We start from the raw sequence: 17,882 nt of genomic DNA on the forward strand, positions 1-17,882 counted from the left end.
ACATTTCAATCTTTGTCGCAACAGACAAACATTTCAGAATCTTAGACATGGCATTACTTTGTGAATGTATGCATTAGGTTCTACTTTTTCACAAAAATATGGAACTTAATCATGAAACAAAAGCCACATACCAAGAACTTGGCGAAAAAAAAAATATTTTTGTTTAGGATATTCAACTGTCATATTCGATTTTCAATCCTGATTGACTGTTCACATCATCTGGCGGCGCCATTGATGTGCAGCATCAACATTTAACTTGTTTGAATTCTAAATATGTTTATAGTCAAATAAGACATCATAAAATACAATCAGACTTAAAAACGAAGATCGGGTATTTTGAATCATTCCTCGCCTCTTGCAAACCAGACTTAAATATATTTATTAATCGGTCAATTTTCTACAAGTATATGAAAATCATTTTATGTTTTTTTCTTTAAAGTTTATAATACTATTATGCAATAACTTATATGTTAAATTAATCACAACACAATGTGCCGTTTTATAAATTAATGTACTTTCTTAGTAGAATACCACAAATAGTATAAAATATATGCACAGGTTATTCTTACGTTAACAAAAATATATTAAAACAGAAACAACTATTTCTAATGGAAAGCCACAATGATATCTCTTGGAAATCCAAAATGTAATTGTCCAATTTTCTTTCTTTATTAACTTTCTAAAAACGGTTTTGTTTTACACTGTCCAATAAAGTTTTAACATCTTTGTTTCTTAAATAACAAAATAACTAATCAGGTTTCAATACAATAATGACAAAGAAATGTTTCGCTATTCTATATCGGTAGATAAAACAATGATCTTAAAATAGCTACATGGAATATATAAAAAAAACTTTCATCACCTGCACATTTTAGCAGTCATAAGGTTTAACAATTTAATAAGTACAAACAGCTTAATTAACATTAAAACCTCAAGATAATAAAACTTTAAGTACAAAAGGTTGGACAAATTTAATTGTCCGGTTACATAATTATCAATTTAACATATGTTATTAAACCATGAAATAATTGCACCTTTAACATATTTGACATTTCACAGATTTTTTGAACAAATAGTCTTTTGAGATAATAATAACAGTTTTAAAAGTAAATAGCATGCATATTTATTCATTATTTCTTCGTAAAGAAATTTCTCTGTTTTTCGGCTGAACAACTTTTAATGCCGACAAATTAAATGACAATTTGCAATCTCGATTAATTCTGGTCAAGCTCTGAGTATTGTTGTTGATTTTTTGTTTGTTTTTGTTGTTTTTGTTACTTCACGACTGGCTGGCGCCGCGTGACAACAAGACAAAAGCCGCAAGTACTGTTACAATCACCGTTGAGAAAAATATTCAATAAGTTAGCGACATGAATAAAATTCTGGACACTTTTTACAGCTGCAACACAGCACTTGACATCCGATGTTGTGAAGTGTAAAACTCTGGATGAAGTGTGGTCCCTCAGAAGCAATATTAATCACAACAAAGTTACATGAAAGTTGCCGAGTCAGTTAGATTAAGTTTGGACATAAAGGATACTGTAAAAGAGTAACATCCGAGCACCGGGTAACCTAAACCTAAACGTGTTGGAATCAACGATCCCGAAAGACTAGAAAAATGTTAAAAGACTGAATGAAGTACAGGTATCATTTTTACAGTTTCTATACAGCATTTGACACCAGCTGTCAAGTTTAAAAAGTGGGACAATATGTGATCCGTTTGATGCATTTCTCACAAAATAATATGAAAAATACAGACTCGATGTGATTTTGGTCTGTACATGAGGGACAATGAAAAGGAGCAACATCCTTCTCGCCCCTGGCTTCATCGGTACTAAATTTTCTTCTCTAACAAGTGTTGAAATCAATGATCCTGAAAAGAAAAAATATAGCAACACTGAATGAAGTACGGGCAATTTTAACAGCTTCCACACAATACTTGACACCCATTGTTGTGGAATGTAAAAATCTAGACTAAATGTGATCCTTTGAAAAAACAACAAAAAAGGCAAAAAAAAAACAAAAAAAAACAAACAAATAAACAAAAAAAACAAACAACAAAAAAACAATAACATTGCAAACTCGCTTTGAGTCTTTACATGGCGTACTGAACACAAAATACCAAATTTACAGTTGTTGAGCCAGCTAAAAAGTAGAATTACTTGATAACCTAAACAAAGAAATGTAACCCTGAAAAAAAAAGTTCAATGAGTTTCAGTAAATATCTGCAATAAATACAGTTTTAAGATAACGTTTCCCTTCAATCAAGTCTAACTTACACGACAGGAACAAAGTTACCATGTACAAAAATAATCTATTTTCGTATCAGAATCGCATCTAACACGATTTTGCTTTTATTATAAACAATTAGTACCACCTTCGATATCTTTTTTTCATTTCCCTTATTCTCGTACCGTTACGTGACTATAGGACAAATTTGCCCAGTTACATTTCTAATGTCTTTTAGCAAGCATGGAACCTTTAGACAAAACTTTTTCTGGAAAATTTAAGTTATTTTGTTCTTAGAGTACCATAAAAAATGATAACGAAATCTACCTATCTATGCAACTAGATCTGTATTTTTTTAATTATGCCACTTGTTCGTAAAAACATAAGTTAGAGTTAAACAAGACTGTAAGTTAATATCGTAACAAATATAGACCATGAGATGTCATTTTTAAAATTAACGATATTACTGCTAGATTACCTTATCGCAATGTCAATAAAGACCACGATGATTTTTACATTTATACCAAAGTTGTCAAACAACACGTAGTGTTTACTTTATTTAGAAAGCAAATCTGTAAAGATCGGACATATATGGGGATTTTATTTTAACATCGAAGTTCAAAAGCCCGGTAAGGCACTTTGTTTCACGAATGATAAAAGTAATATTTTGTTTATTTATATTATTAAAATTTAACAGGCTGAACTTTTTCTCCTGAGTATTCTGTTTCAGAAAAAAATATTTTGCTTTCAATTTAAAGAAGTTCTGTTTCAGAAATATATTTGAACTGAACTGAAATGAAATGAAATGCAGGAAAGAAAAATAACATTAAAAGAAGTATATTTTTAATCCTCCTTTGTAACCATGTGGCACCTGTTACGTTCACTTCATTTGCAGCCCTTGGAAATTATGGTCATAAATAATTGATAAGATGAAATCATATTACTGTTACAACTATTTAAACTCAAGTCGAGCGTTACAAAAACGTGTTCGTCCTTAAATTGAAAATGACAGTCTCCATGAAGGACCTCGCACCTTTTTTAACGATATCGACATAGAGACAGTTGAATATTTATTTCAGAACATATTTGTTTTCAAATGAAGGGAACAAACACTTATTGTATAATGGACCTTGTATGTATCCTAAACATGTTCAACAAACTGCATAAGTATTGTCACTGCCATTAACAAAATACTAAGAACCTAGTTTTTTTCACCTCATATCATAGATAGGACATTATGTCATTGCTGTTCAAGTATTGCGAAACTTCTTCAGCCGATTTTATTCACGGCTGATGATTGAAAGTTGATTGAATTAGCGCCCGTGGGTTCTGGTGATACCTTTCATTAGTAAATTAGCCAAAAGCAAGCGTTAAAGAAAAGATGTTAAAGCTTCTTGAAAAATATAAATCGCTAATTTATCGAAGTTTAAGCAGCCTTGATTATTAAAATTTGCCACACGTGTAAAGGTATGCCTTCAGAAACTCATTATAGTCTACGCTGATACATTATTACATCAGTTCCTGTATAAACATATAATGAAAGCTGTTTCAATATGATCCGTCACCCGATCAGTCAGTCTCCCTAGCAGTGAATCTAAAAAATATGTAATATAAAACTGAATAACAATTAATAAGACAACTGACGAAACAACTTTCAGTTCAAGCAGAAGGCAGGTAGCCTAACCATCATCATTCATCTGAAATGCATACATTCTATTGATCGTTACCACCGTTTTATAATCTGTCGACGCAGATGTGTAGCACTATTTCAAAATATACATTTAGATGATTATATCTAGTACATGTTATATTGACAAATAAAAGTACTCTGAGTTTGTGTCTGTAAGAGGAATGTATCTAACGTCATATTGTTGAACTTAAAATCCGTATGGGTGATAAGAAAAAAGTCAAAATAGATGCACTTACCTCGTAAAAGCAATTATAGTTTCTATTTTAGTTAATAAAATTAAGCTGTTACAGAACATCCGTCCAAATTCTTATTTCATATATGTATCATCTGTTGTTGTTTTTCAACAGATAAGAGTGAATTGAAATCGTTTTTTAATTAATAAATGTATATGCATTGACTTCAATCTGTAATTAAATCTCAAATAAGGACAACGTACAATGAGAAAGTATATAATAATTGAAATCTATATATCTATGATAAAGAAAGAAATTCAAAAATATCTCTTCACTTTCGTACAATTGTTCATAATTATAATATATACAGGTTATCTATAATCCCTTGTTTACGTATACATTGTTAATGTCATAATGACAAAGTAATGTTACGCTGTTTTCAAATAAAAGAAGATATTGATAGATAATACCCATAAACAATTTTTTATTTGTGTCGACTCTATATCCATATTGTAATATTTCATTCATGGAAACAACACAGTAAGTTAGAAGAAAAGTTTTCTTACAATTACTTTAATCAAGAAATATTCATCATCAATTAAGAAGGTTAATGATGTTTTTGACATTTGGTTTAAAATTAATTGCACATATACAATATTTTGATTTTGTTAAGAATGTTTTCATGGAAAATGATTCTTATCAAAACAAACTTCTAGCTTTTCATTCAATCATCTATCGTAATGCAATCAATATGTGTGTGTACGTGCTTCCATGCGTGTGTATGTGTGTGTGATTGTTTATGCTATATGCGCATGTGTTTATTTGAAAAATATATGCATGTACTTTGTTGACGAGCCATAACATTTGCATGCATGACTAAATTTCAAAATAATATGTACACAAGACCGCAAAAGACAATGTTTCTTGCGCAAGACACATGGCAAAGCTGCAAGTTCAATGTCAGAACTGGTAATTGAAGAGTAATGTATTTATTCATATGGTCTGGATATCAGGAAAAGTTCGTGTTTGAACTTTTGTATGAATCGTTGGATTTAAATGAAATTGGCACCAAAAACATCCACAAGAAATTTAAAGAATTTTTCGTTGCATGAACAAGCTCTCTAGCTAAAAAAGTCAAGGACACAGTAAGGTTTGAACTGTATTTTCATATAATTTCGTGCTGTTTGTGCGTGTGATCATCATAAATAGGCAACGTGTCGAGTGGAAGACCCATGTTTTTAGCATGTGAAGGGCAAAGCTAGGGATTTAATTTTTTTGTCATTTAGTTAACGTGCAGCTGGTGTTTGTGTCCTGTGCATTACTATTACGTGAATGGCGGGATTTCGGTAAACGTTGCTACACATGATAAGTATATGAAGGAAATGTGTTGTGTATAAGTTACATGTCAGCACCTTCAGAGTTGAGTCGTTTGTCAAACCTTGTCGAGATTATAATTTTGTTAAACAAGAGCCACCGCCGGGCGGGGGCAACGCTCGACTTTTTACTTTTTCTAAACGCAAACATAGAAAGGTTTGAACATATCTTAACGTTTCCTTTTTATAAATTAAGTTGGTCTGTCTTGTCACATTAGTTTTATTTATCTATTTTGTATATATATATATATGAATAGAAACACGCAATTCTATAAATAGAAACACGCAATTCTATAAATAGAAACACGCAATTCAATAAATAGAAAGACTAAATTCTATAAATAGAAACACTCAATTCTATAAATAGAAACACGCAATTCTATAAATAGTAACAAGCAATTCTATAAAAAGCAACACGCAATTCTATGAATAGTAACACGCAATTCTATAAATAGAAACACGCAATTCTTAAAATAGTAACACGCAATTCTATAAATAGAACACGCAATTATAATAATAGAAACACGCAATTCTATAAATAGAAACACGCAATTCTAAAAATAGTAACAAGCAATTCTAAAAATAGTAACACACAATTCTATAAATAGAAACACGCAATTCTATAAATAGAAACACGCAATTCTAAAAATAGTAACAAGCAATTCTAAAAATAGTAACACACAATTCTATAAATAGAAACACGCAATTCTATAAATAGTAACACACAATTCTAAAAATAGAAACATGCAATTCTATAAATAGAAACACGCAATTCTAAAAATAGGAACACGCAATTATATAAATAGAAACACGCAATTCTAAAAATAGAAACACGCAATTCTATAAATCGTAACACACAATTCTAAAAATAGAAACACGCAATTCTAAAAATAGAAACGCGCAATTCAAAAAATAGTAACACGTAATAACGTTTCCCTCCAATAGAGTCTAACTTTCACGACAGGCACATACACCTCTACATTTTTGTACAAAACTCGCACCTGATAAGATTTTGATTTCATTATAAACAACAAGTACCTAACTCGATATTCTTTTACATTTCTCTTATTCTCATACCGTGACGAAACTACAAAACAAGTTTACCCATTTTTAATGTATTTTAGCAAGCATGGAACCGTCTGTCAAAACCTTTTCTAGAAAACTGAAGTAATTTTGTACAGTACAGTCAAAAATAACGACGATATATACCAATCTATTTCTTAAAGTCTGCCAACAAGACGGTATGTGAATAACGCTACATATATAGACTTGTTCATTTATGACAGTATGAAGAGAAAAACAGTTAAATGGGTCAAACCGTTCACGCCGAATACAATTGGGTGAAACGGACCCAATAAAAAACTTTATTTCTCAAGATGACAACCCTGAAAACTTCCAGGTAGCTGTAAAAAAGATGCCCCGTACTTCACTTCAGTGTTTTTATATTTTTCTGGTCCTAGGGGATCATTGATGTCAGCACTATTAAGTGTTGAGTATTGAGTACCGCTCAAGCCGGTGCTAGGGGGTGTGAGGGATATTGCACGTTTTCAGTATCCCTCATGTACAGACTCAATCAAATCGAGTCTGCAATTCTCTCGTAATTTTGTTGTGATTAATGCTTCCGAGGGATCGCTTTGTTTCCAGATTTTTGTTTCCTGATTGCGGTGTTTCGCATGATAAATGTTCCATGTGATCCCCTTTCTTCCGCTTTTTATTTGAATTAACCAACCATTTGACCTATGACTGAATCACCTCTTCTCCATCTTTATGTCATATGTTAAAAGAGTCTTGATTTTACCGGTTCAAACTTTTTGATTCTGACTATTTCCTTCCAGAACGCGTAACAATAGAGCGTTTACAGATATGTTCGTCCAGGTGCCTCTCAGAATTAGTGCCTGTCTTATAATTAATACTTGTCTATGAAAACCACTTTGTGAACACATTGGTGGATGTTTAAAGCTTCAAACTGTTACTATATCAATATTTGAACTCCTCTTCAGCCAATGCAAGGCAGCGTGGACGTTAGCTTGTACTCTCCAGTACCGTCCATAGAAATGTCCAATCAAACCCAGCCTGCAACATTGTTAATTTTGCCGAGTTCTCGTTTATTTGTTTACTGAGCTTTCTTTTGCCTGTTAGGTCCTTTGACATCATAATTAAACGTAAAACGTCTAGTTTACTTCTAATGATTTTCTGAAATTGATAGAAGTGTTGGGTGGTTATGAAAATTACACAATGTTGTGAAGATGTATAGGTGTTGGCCAAGTCAAGCCATTCTACTCCTAGATCCACTTTACCATGTTTTGTGCTACTTATCAGCTGAGTATTGCGTGTGTTTTCATTACAGTCGGTAAAAGGTGACTTCTCCATTCAATACGCCCCCCCCCCCAAATACAAAATAAATAAAATTGGTGTTTATTGTTATGCACGTTGTCATTCATCCGTTGATCTGGCCTTTTTAGCAGAAACGTTAGTCATAATGAGACAATTGTAAGTTTGAGCCTAGTTAATATTTTGTATGCAGAATTGCGTTGATGATCACTATCAAGCTGATGTTAATCATGCCCCGATGGTCAATATTGATCCGTTTACATTGACTTTTATATGAACATTATTTTGAAGTTAAGATATTTTGGTAGCATTTCCCTGTGGACCTCTACAAAACTGATATGAACCATGCCCTTAAGGTCAATATTTGCTCCAACCAGGCGATCACTTGATTTATATTATATTTTCATAGCGAAACATATTTGTGTCTCACTTTATGAAACTACGATGTTCTGAGCTACAAATATGATATTAATCATGCCAATTAAATCAATATTGACCCCGTCCAGAAAGTGAAACTATGCCCATCTAAGTGTACATGGAGAGTGTTTCAGTCAATGTCACTCCTACAATTTTAACTCTTATTATGTAAAGCGTTCAACTTAATAACACTATCCTCCTCTGCATACTATGCGTGGCTTATTTCGTCGCAAGCATCTAGTAAATCATCTCGATATTAGTTAAAAGCTAACGGGTTCAATTTGCCAGGCCCATTTTTGGCAGATTCAACCCACATTTTTGGCTCGCTTTAGAAAACTGTTAATTATCTTAAATTGCTTAATGCATGTATTAAAAGGTTGCAGAGTTTTATTTTCGTTTTACTGTTTTAATTGTTTTTGGTTGTTGTTTTTTTTTTTGTAAAAATGCATGAAAAGTTTTATTTACCATGGAAAATTTTACAATTGCCTTGCTATTTAAAAACGTTTAATTCAAACAAATGCTTTACGAGCCATTGTTAAAATATAACTTAAAACTCTGAATTTTGTAACTTTCAACGGCAATCTCAACTATAAAACGATTTTTCAAAAAGCATTTCTTTTAATTTTCTGAACTGAAATTAATCATCACTATCGTCATCATTAACATTATACTTATCTAGGCATCATCATTATCATTATCAGCGTTGCCGTGCCGACCTCATCATTATCGTCACTGTTGCTTTCATCATGATCATAATCATAATAGTATTACGAGATTTATCTTATATTATCTTAAGGTATGATCCACCTAATGCATTACCCCCACTTTGAAGAGTATTCAAATAGGCTAGAACTACTGTCAACTGCATTGTAACTGAGGGGCGCTTGTTCAAACCCCAGAAAACTTTTTTTTTTTCGTTTTTTTCTTCAAACATTTTTTGTATCTCTCAGATCACTTTTGAGAAGAGAAAAGTGTTTCATTATGAAATTATTTTTAGTATTTATTGGCTAAATTGTGTCAAATTTATTATCAAATATGGTACCTGATATTTTCAAAGTCTAATAAAATAAAAACTAGACGGTAAAAGTAATTTATATTTGACAATCGCAACTAATATACTTTAAAAGAAATTGATGCCAACTTTTAAGACAGCCCCTGATTTAAGAAAATTTTAGGGATATTTTGAATAAGGCCCTCCAAGTAGAAAAATGATCAAACAACTACTTAAAATGGGCGGGGTAGGGGAACATTTATATACATATTTAAAACATTTTGAGTAGAAACAACAATTTTGTTGGGTCATTTGTTAGCTGAATGCTTTGTTTTTGTTTTTCTTAAAAATGTTCTATAAGAAAACATTTTTTCATAATGATTATAAAACAGAATATTTAGAGTTTTTCATTTCTAAAAAAGCCCTTCTTATAGCCAAGTACTACTTAAGTAAAATCTCCATAACTCGTAAACTATACGGTAAACTTTGTTTAAATTTTGCAATTTGTGTCTTTTAAGGTATATAAACTATGTTGTCAATTGTATAGTTCCTTAAAGTGCCCAACAGGGGGCTAATACCTTAAATAACATTTTGCTCTGAGATGAGGCGTTAAATGGCACTCATATTCACTGACAAATTTACTGACCATTTGAACAATGAAGAACAATACTGAAATCTAAAGCTATATTTTATGTCGCACGAGACTTGATATAGCTGCATGCATATAATAATTCGTGTGTTATACATGGACCTCTGATCATTTCGTCATTTCAAAGCGCACGGTATTTGAATAGGTCAAAGCTTTAAAATCTAGGAAATAGTGTGTGAAGGATAACATTCGTTCCGGTAGGCCTTCAACATCGTTTACCATGGCAAGCACTGCTGCTGTAAAGGTTATAACAAAGCATGATTCAAGATTGTCAGTAAAGGATATATGTGTTGTACTGAAATATCAGAAAGAAGTATTCATTTCTTTCTGACCGAGCATTTAGGTCACAGAAGATTTGCTAGAGATGAGTACCCCATTTTCTCACAAAGGAGCAAACAGAAACAGCACCCGCTTAAAATATTCCAACGATATTCTAAAAACATACAAAAAAAGTCTTTTTTGGATTATGTCTTTATTGCGTACAGTTGATGAAATGTCAATAACAGTGTTTTCGAAAAGATAAAAAGGTCTTGTTATGCCAAAAGGAACATCAATATAGAGAAGAATTTCTTTTATTCCAGTGGAGAATTTTTCAATTGTCTTATCAATCTAGTCATACAAACATATGCTTTTATGCTCCTGATGTTTGTTCTTGCGACTTGTTCCTGTTTTCATGGCTTAAAATATGCATTCTGGTAAAAGAAATACGAACAGGAGTTCTCTTAGCAACGCATTTTTTTTCCAGTGTCTACAACAATTCCAAAAATAATTATTTATAATAATTTATTATTCAGCTTTTTGAAAGTTGACAGAGAGATAACATAAATGTAGTTCGGTAGCGGATGCATACTTTAAATGTTTGAAATAGACACCATTCTCAAAAATACGTAACAGTTACGAAATTTTGACCCAGTGACAGAACCTATTGAATGTCCCTCTTAATCGCCATTATTGTTTCCTACCGCAGGCTAAACATGTAGTTCGGTAGTGGATGCATACTTTAAATGTTTGAAATAAACACCATTCTAAAAAAAGTAACAGTTACAAAATTTTGACCCAATGACAGAACTTATTTAATGACCCTCATAATTGCCATTATTGATTCCCACCACAGCCTAAAAAAATGTTCGGTAAGTAGTCAATCATTTGCGGAGAAAATCAGAATTATTTATTTTCATGAAAGCTAGATAGGTGGAAATAAAACCAAGATGTAACCAAATAAAATGTTTTTAAAGTTTGCAATGGCAAGTTAGTAAATATCTGCCATGGTACATTTGTTGCTCCAGCACACATTTGCAAAAGTAAAACAAACAAGAAAATGCATTGGAAAGGCATTCATTTTATCACAAGTACATGTATATATTATAATTAATATCACTTTATGTTACAAAAGATGGTATATTTACAACAAATTCTTTATTGTAACTTAAAGTTAAGCAATGCATATTATAAATGATTTATCACAACCGAATGGCATGTGTAATATCTTATTTTAAAGATCACTTTTTTCAAATGGTCCGTCGCCTACACAAGCTAGGTAAGTTGTCATTTTCAAAGCAAATATTCGGTTTTAATTTTCCTACCTTTTAAATTTGTCAAAAGAATTAATAAAAGCATGTATGTTTTTTTTTGAGAAACTGTAAAATCACTTTGCTGTTCAAAAAGGGGAATGTTATGAATATTTAGAATTAAGCGTTTATCTGGCCTGCTTTTGACGAAAATTGTTAAATATTTGATCAGAACACACCACAATATATTCAAAAGATAAAATTCTATATATAAAAAGTAAAACCCACTTCCCTAGCTAGGTATGAAGGAGTCAAGGTCTATATAAAACGAGTTTCTGCTATTGAGTCTTAGGCCTGCTTTTTGTTTCCCATAAAACATTGTGATTGAAACTAGTACTAGTACGCCTGATCCATATGTATACGAAATAAAAAGCGTTATCCTTTAATTAGAAAGGAATACTGTTTACTTAGTGAAATTGTTTTTGAACGTTTTCTGTGGTTATATACATGGTTTGGTTATGGCCTGTGACTTATGCAATTACTACACACTCTAAAAATTGAACACAAGTTCATAACAAGAAACAATATAAGTTACAATTTCGGAGGTACATAATCTTTTTTACTTTCATTTCATTTAAACTGTTTTTACACGGAAACTATTCATACAACTATATGTTTCTTGTTGGTAAATTAGAATTGACATGAACTTTATAGACGATGAATAAACTGCAGTCTTTCTGAAATTTGTTCGAGATGCAAAAAAGACAAAACAAAACAAACAAATCACATTACACTGCCCTGCATCGAAATTATCACGGAAAACGTCACTGTGAATAAAAAATATATGTAGCAAAATCGTCAGTTTAGCAATTATATAAATAACAAATTTTTCAATTTAAGATACAATATTTTGTGACATTATTTGAGCTGATTTAACAGTAAAGAAGGGTAGTTACATTTCACTGACTTTTAAAGGTTATTTGCTTCAACTATTTCCAACAATAGCTTCATCAACAGGGGAATTTGACAAATAACCAAGTGCACTTTATATAACAAACTGTAAAATATATGTATGAACTGTTTACAGTCTTGATATCAAAGACAATGTTGTTTAAAACCAAAGTCGTTAGTAAAAATGACACAAAAATTTATTACAATAAAACTCTACATCCCGGGGAAATGCTGATGGTTTCAGAATTTTACGAGGGATGATATCTTTACTGTTTCTCACAAACCTATGTGTTTCATTATCATTTCATTAACACGAATAAATACCGAATTTTTAACTAACTGTTACAAATCCTAGCATGCATTAAATGAATTCTTACATTGCACTATTGAACTCGAGAAGTAACACTTATATTTAAATTAATACATTTATTTATTTTTTGTTGTTGTTGTTATTATTATTATTGAAATAAAATATTAATGATTGTTCTATCTTCAGAGACAATAACATATCATCCTGATCAGACAAATTGGAATTTAAACAAATGAGATGGAACCATCGGTAATATTTATCATAATTTTTGTATTTACATTCCTTTATAGATTACGCATAATATATAGTTGCACAATATTTGTTATTACTTATTTTTATCTTATTGATATGCTTGTGTGCTGATTTTTTAACTATCCAAACGGAATGTCATGGTATTTTCAAGTAAAAAAAGCGGACAAGGTTGCACAAAATGAAATTTCAAATCGAATTTTGAAATGCATTTATAGGAAATCAAACCTCTAAAACTATTCTTATCATTGTTACAGAAGAGCTGTGATATCACTAGAGGGCATGAACACTACCTTTGTCATTATATTATTACTGGAACAAGCTTCGCCCATCGCATTGAAGGCCGTAATTAAAAAGGAAGAGAAAAAATGTGGAAAAAGTATTGGTACTTTGCTAAATGAGAATAGAGATGGGTTTAAAACCCAATACGAAACAGAGTTTCTTCAATTAATTCAAGAAGATGATGTCAATGACGACATTGATACGTGGGACACACTTCAATTATGTGCTGGGACATTAGTTTTGTTTAAATCTGATCTAACTGAACAAGAAGTTAAAGCCATTCAATGTATATATGAACAGAGGAAAGATATTGGACAATACACCGAATGTGCCTCCCTGACATTCAAAACCTACAACGAGAAACAACATTTTTTGCACGATCAATTACTCGAGTTGATAACACTCATAGAAGACCAAGCTAAAATTGATTGTAAACGTATGATGTTTTCATTTGAACCAAAATCAATGAAATTGAGCGAAACACAGATAGACAAACTAACACAGACAAATGATATCAAAACTCATCTTAAAATTGCAATGGATGTAGATGTCGTAACAGAGAATGATATCATTTGCGAAGAGAACCACCAAAAGCTCCAGACCAATGGTAAGTATTTGTGTTACAGTATGAATTTAATTTGATTCATATGGTTATCTTGTATCAAAATACATTTCTTCATGAACATGTTTGTATGCAAGTTTTCAAATAGTGTTCATCTTTAGCTATAGCGATATAATTGTTTTAGATAGACAGGATCGAATATAATATTAAGTGAGCATTCATGTGTGTATATTCTTAATTTGTATTCAGCATAAGTCAAACTGATACAATACATGGTCAATCAAATGATATACAATACAATTATATTCAAAGTATATAATAAAATATGAGATCGTCTTCAATTTGATAATGACACGAGCAGTATAACGCCTCGGGTAATAGTATTTTACGAGGGATGATATGTTTACTGTTTCTCACAAATTTGTTTTTTATTTTATTACCCCGAATGAATACTGCAATGATCTGAAAACTTCAACGAAATCTGCCTGTAACAAAATTGAACCAAGATTAACAATAACTCAACTGTCCTTGCCTTACAAGTTGTAAGAGGACTTAAAACGTTATTGTTCTTTTATTCTTTAAGGGAATGATGATTGAGTATATCTACCAGTCATAAACATTCAATAAGCTTTCATTTCCATTTCGATGGTATCCTACATCTGTCTACCACAACTGTGATGTTTCGCTGATTATATTCGTTTTTCTTTTTGCAGCTTTAATCGTCTGCTTGTTCCATTTTCACACATAGTTAATCCAATGCAATTACTTCCTAAGAAAATTAATTTTTATTTCTTACAATTCAATAATTCAACCAAAAGACAATTAAGACGCGAAATACCTTCAAGATCCAAACAACTAAAATTCCCGCCTTTCAAAAGGTTACATTCTTGGTGGATATCGAAAAATTAGAGGTTGAATAGAGAAAAACGAATGGCTGCCATATTTGTTTTAGAAAATAAACCAAGTGACCCAATTTTATACTATCAAAAAGTAATATTACCTATATAACAGTACATTTTTTTTTATTTACGTAGTTCAATTGCATTGACTGTATGAATAACTCTCAGTGACTTATGGGAAATTAACATTTCCAAAAAGTGAGGGGTAATAATAAACAATAACTTGATATAGGTGAATTATAATCTTATCAACAAAATACAATATCTTTCAGGCCAAATGTTTACTGAAGAACTTCAGAACAAATATGTCTACATCAATGATTCAGCTATTTTGACATGTAAACTCAACCTTCCAACATATGAAAATGTTGAGTGGAGGAAAGATTACAAGCCGGTTGAAATTTCAGACAATCTAATGGTCATGAGCAAGAATGGCAATCATTGGTTAGCGATTTCCCGTGCATCATTGGAAGATACGGGTCAATATTCGTGTGTATATGGCCATATTTTAACTACAGCTGATCTTACTGTTATAGGTATGCTTTAATCGAATTATAACAACAATGCCTGTGTTCTGTTTCAATGCTAAGAAACAGATAAAGAAATAATCATACCTTACTTTGGCATTTACTATTTATAACATTCAAATTTTTATATCTAGTAACCAAAAATTATAATTATAACATTTAGATCTTGGATTAGGTTTTATCTTTAGTTTGATTGGAAATCTAACATTTTTTAATATAATTTGTAACTGAACAGTTAAAATCGGAATAAGAATAATCAAGATAGTAATTGATTAAGTGAAATGTAATTGTATGAAAAGTAACATGGGCGAATATTAGTGACAGTTGATTCCATAACGAAATAAAATTTGTAACTTTGATTACAAGGACTTGGAAGCGTAAATATTTGTACCTTCGTGAAAAACAACCAGCTAGGAAAACTGTGTTGTAACAACATTTATTTTTGGTTTCTTTGCGTACATCATTGCGAACGAAAAAAGTTTGCCTCATACAATATATCATATTAATGTATGATTTATTTTTAATACAAATATGTGTGTATTTTTTAAAAATTGCAATATATGATTCAATGTCGAATGATCGAAGCAATTAAAAATAAAGTGTGATTCGTTCAATTAGCATTATCTAATTAATTTGACAGATGAAGCATTATGTGTGGTCGTTGATTTGCCTGCCAAAATTGAGGTTACCGAGAATGGAAACATTGATATAGAGTGTAAGGTGAACCTACTTACGAGTAAACCTGTTTGGCGATACAAAGGGGAAATTCTACAATCATCTGGTAGAAAGGTTATACAAGCAAATGGTACTACCCACACATTGATGATCATGAATGTAACACTACACGACGAGGGTGAATATACAGTTGACTTTGGGAATGTCTCATCTAAAACAACAGTTCAAATACAAGGTAAACATATATGAATGTTATCTTCGTTTTTGTAATACCGACACTATTAATACAGTAGGTTTTAATCTCTATCAGGTCCTTTACATAAAAGTCGTTAGTTTTATTCAAATGGTTTGGGTAATAGCTTGTTAATCTTAAAAGCAAACACTGTAATTAATTTCATACCAATTTCACATATACCAGAAAATAATTGATGCAATTTTCTTCAATGTATTTTAGTTGAAACAGACCTAATCCACAGAAAACAGATAACACACGAATTGTACAGAAATTGGATGAGAGGAGCTCTAGCATTAAAATATTTGAAAAAAGGTTTAGAGGGTTTTTCTGACAAGGCTGTTACAAAACAACATCATGATCTAATGAAAACTCTTGGAAATACATGCAACACTTGTACAGAGAGAAGTCTTCTCCCACATAAACAAGACCAATGCCCACGGCAAGGAAAACATCAATGTTTATGTACTAAGATTCAGAAAAAAAAGCCAAGACAAATGTGTCCAAATGGTGGATTTTGTGGCAACGTTTATAATAAAATAGTTTGTAATCATCGCTTTCAAGATCCATCATTCACGAACACGGATGTCCAGAAATGGAACAGTGATCCATGGAGTGTTGCTGCATGCTTTATAAATACTACTGGCTACAAAGGCAAGCAATCAGCTAAAGATGTCGACTGCTCTGGTTTACTTAGTATGTGTATAAACAACATTGATATAGAAATGATGCTTGGAGGAGTTATCATCGATGGGAAAATAGATGCGTTTGCACAGGTAAATATCTCAACCACAGTTATCACCTGTTGTTGTTTGTAATCTCAACTGAACATTCTTTGATATTATGCCAATTAAGTGCAATTCTAGAACAGCCTTTTCGAGTTGGCTTTAAAGTTGCTTAATTCATAAATAGAGTGTTTTAGCAACAAATAAAAAATGAGAATTTAAATATTGAAGTTTTATTATTATAGGCACGGGAAGCGCGGAATGATATTCTTCATAGTCCAAACTATGATCTGTCTGAAAATCAACTAAACAAGTTTATCAAAATATTCAAAGAAGTACTAGAAATCAAGGACAAACATGGCAATACACCTCTGAAAGAGGAGCCAGGCGTTGCAAATGCTTTACATTTACTAGATATGGTAACTATCCTATAAGAGTAATTATAAAGACAAAATTAGCCGAATTTGGATACATTGTATTGGTTCTTTATACTAATAGTAAATAATATAATAAATCGTATCCTTTCTAAATGTATTAATTAAGAATATATTGATCAATTTTGTAATATTTGTTGCAAAATATACTTTAGCATTTTCTAAATTCTAAACTACTTGTTATTTTGCAATACATGTATAATAATAATAATGCGTTCAGGTCCTTTTGCATAATTGTGAAACACGTTTATTGACTATAAAAGTAAGAACATTATTGTCTATAATAGTAAGTACAATCACTTCATCTGTTGTAACATTGTAGTGGATCAATCTGTATCATCTTGCAAACGTGAGTTCGTTAATTCTAGGCTTCTCACAGATATACACAGTCAATTGTTTGAGTAATAACAAGATTGCAACAATACAGAATGTAAAAAATGATCATTACAGGTGCAACAAAATCAGATTGAGATTAACCTTGAACATGAGATGATAGAACTGAGAGAGCATGGGATGTCTAGATTAGAAGAGAACTACCAAACAGCAAAACAACAGGCAAATTTTATAGCTTATGCATTTGAGTATTGTTATAACATGTTTTCAAGACCGAGTAAGGCAATATTAACATAAGGCAATATTGATTTTCAAAGCTAGTACAATGGATAATAAGTTCAA

General features: G+C 31.4%; 1 protein-coding gene across 1 annotated transcript; it reads left to right on the forward strand.

Moving 5' to 3' along the window:
* Window positions 1-2,764: 2,764 nt before the first annotated feature.
* On the forward strand, window positions 2,765-17,837 carry LOC132727760 (uncharacterized). The gene is made up of 8 exons (XM_060713337.1): window positions 2,765-2,888; window positions 12,809-12,871; window positions 13,129-13,760; window positions 14,887-15,150; window positions 15,782-16,051; window positions 16,271-16,824; window positions 17,019-17,192; window positions 17,658-17,837. Exons 2-8 carry the CDS (start codon window positions 12,855-12,857, stop codon window positions 17,835-17,837), a joined length of 2,091 nt encoding a protein of 696 aa, XP_060569320.1. The 5' UTR covers window positions 2,765-2,888; window positions 12,809-12,854.
* Window positions 17,838-17,882: the final 45 nt, after the last annotated feature.

The sequence above is a fragment of the Ruditapes philippinarum genome, unplaced genomic scaffold (assembly GCF_026571515.1).
Source record: "Ruditapes philippinarum isolate M1 unplaced genomic scaffold, ASM2657151v2 ctg4259_1_1_1_1, whole genome shotgun sequence".
Taxonomy (NCBI): Eukaryota; Metazoa; Mollusca; class Bivalvia; order Venerida; family Veneridae; genus Ruditapes; species Ruditapes philippinarum.

What these genes read in the sequence shown, in the direction of transcription:
- LOC132727760 (XM_060713337.1), top strand. An exon ending in AGCTGATCTTACTGTTATAG is followed by an intron (nt 15,151 to 15,781) that starts GTATGCTTTAAT and finishes TTAATTTGACAG; the next exon opens with ATGAAGCATTATGTGTGGTC. An exon ending in CTTTACATTTACTAGATATG is followed by an intron (nt 17,193 to 17,657) that starts GTAACTATCCTA and finishes TGATCATTACAG; the next exon opens with GTGCAACAAAATCAGATTGA.